The sequence below is a fragment of the Alligator sinensis genome, unplaced genomic scaffold, assembly GCF_000455745.1.
Source record: "Alligator sinensis unplaced genomic scaffold, ASM45574v1 scaffold1511_1, whole genome shotgun sequence".
Lineage (NCBI taxonomy): Eukaryota > Metazoa > Chordata > Crocodylia > Alligatoridae > Alligator > Alligator sinensis.
In genome coordinates, this window is record NW_005843139.1 from 8,029 (window position 1) to 9,660 (window position 1,632).

The 1,632-nt window shown below is 54.4% G+C and overlaps 1 protein-coding gene across 1 annotated transcript in view; it reads left to right on the top strand.

Annotated features, from left to right (window-relative positions):
- Positions 1 to 800: 800 nt before the first annotated feature.
- The window catches only part of PRF1 (perforin 1), a 3,244-nt gene continuing 2,412 nt past the window's right edge, over positions 801 to 1,632 (top strand). The window contains exon 1 of the mRNA XM_006037548.2: positions 801 to 1,345. Coding sequence (XP_006037610.1) covers positions 816 to 1,345 — 530 coding nt within the window. The 5' untranslated portion in view covers positions 801 to 815. The remainder of the gene's footprint in view (positions 1,346 to 1,632) is intronic.

Below are 1,632 nucleotides of genomic sequence, written 5' to 3' on the forward strand. Positions count from 1 at the left end.
CGGACTCGATGATCTGTTGAGGTCCCTTCCGACCCTAACATCTATGAATCTATGAATTTGGGGGATGGTGTAGACAGGAAAATACCATATCTTATTTTAGGCACATGGTAAAGGTTTTGTTACCTGTGGATCTGCTTTTACTGAAACAAGGGGTGGGTCTTAAATTGGAGGGGTATAGACAGGAAAATGTGGTACCTAATTTTAAGGGGGGGTGATAACTGGGACATTACTGTACCCAACCCTACCCCACATCTGTCTGCATATGTCTTCCCCAAAACAGGTTGTCATAGACAGGAAAATATGGTACCTGATTTTACTGGGGAGAGAGACCAGAAATGATGGTATGCACATCCCTAACCTGCCTCAGGATCCTGAGATGGTCGGGGGGATGTGGTAGATGAGACATTACGGTACCTGAGCTCTCCTGCCCAAAACAAGGGGTGGGTCTAAATTTAGGGGAAGGTGACAGAAGACTACAGGACCTTATTTTAGGGGTGTGGTAGATGGAAAAATATGGTATCTGTATAGCTTACTAACCTCTAGTCCCTAAAACAGTAGTAGGGGGTAAATAGGAAAATATGGTACCTGCCTTTCTTATCGACCGCAGGGCCCAAAGGTGGTGGTGGTGTAGTGGGGGGGGGCAATAGATGGGAAAAGACAGTACATGCATCTCTTGATGCCCCAAAGTGGTTGGGGGGTTGGTAGATGGGAAAATACCGTACCCAAGTCTCTCAATGGCCACCACTGGGAGTTCCTCTCTCGTTCTAGGGCCAGCCAGGAGTGACCCCAGGACAAAGGACTGCACCATTCCCACCATGCCCTGTCCTAGACCCTTCATCCTCCTCCTCCTCCTGGTGCCCATGACAGCCCCTCACTGCCACCAGGCCACAGAAGACGAGTGTGAGGAGCACACGGCCTTCGTGCCCGGCCACGGTCTGGTGGGGGAAGGCTTTGACATCACCACGCTGGCCCGGAAGGGTGCTTACGTGGTGGACGTTGGGCGGTGGGAGAGGCCGGACGGGACCTGCACCCTGTGCTCCAACACACTTCAAGACGGGGATCTCCAGCGCCTCCCCCTGGCCATGGCCGACTGGCGGATCCAGGTCTCATGCAAGAGTCTGGTGGCCAGCTCCCTGCACCGGTCGGCTGTGGAGGTGGCCAACGAAGCCTGCACAGCTGTGGAGAATGACTGGAGGGTGGGGCTCGAGGTGGACGTCCCTTCCAAGGGCAGTGCACACGTGGCGGTGGCTGGGTCCCGCTCCAAGATGGCCGAATTCAGCGCAGCCAAGGCCCAGGAGGACAAGTACTCCTTCGCCAGCCACGAGGTCTCCTGCCAGTACTACCGGTGAGGCGATCCAGGGCAGAGAGGTCAGGGATCAAGGCTGGATTGGATGGGGGTGATCTGTGGGTTGGCGCTGAGCTGAGCTGAGTTGAGATCAAGGGTAGGTTCAGGTTGGGTTGAGGTCAAGGGTAGGTTGTGGTTGGGTTGGGTTGGGTTGGGTTGAGGCCAGGGTTAGGTTGAGCTTGTGTTGGATTTAGGTCAAGGGGCAGTTGATTTCATAGATGTTTAGGGCCAGAAGGTATCTTAGTAGATCATCAAGTCTGACCCCCTGCCCTGGGCAGGCAAGAGTG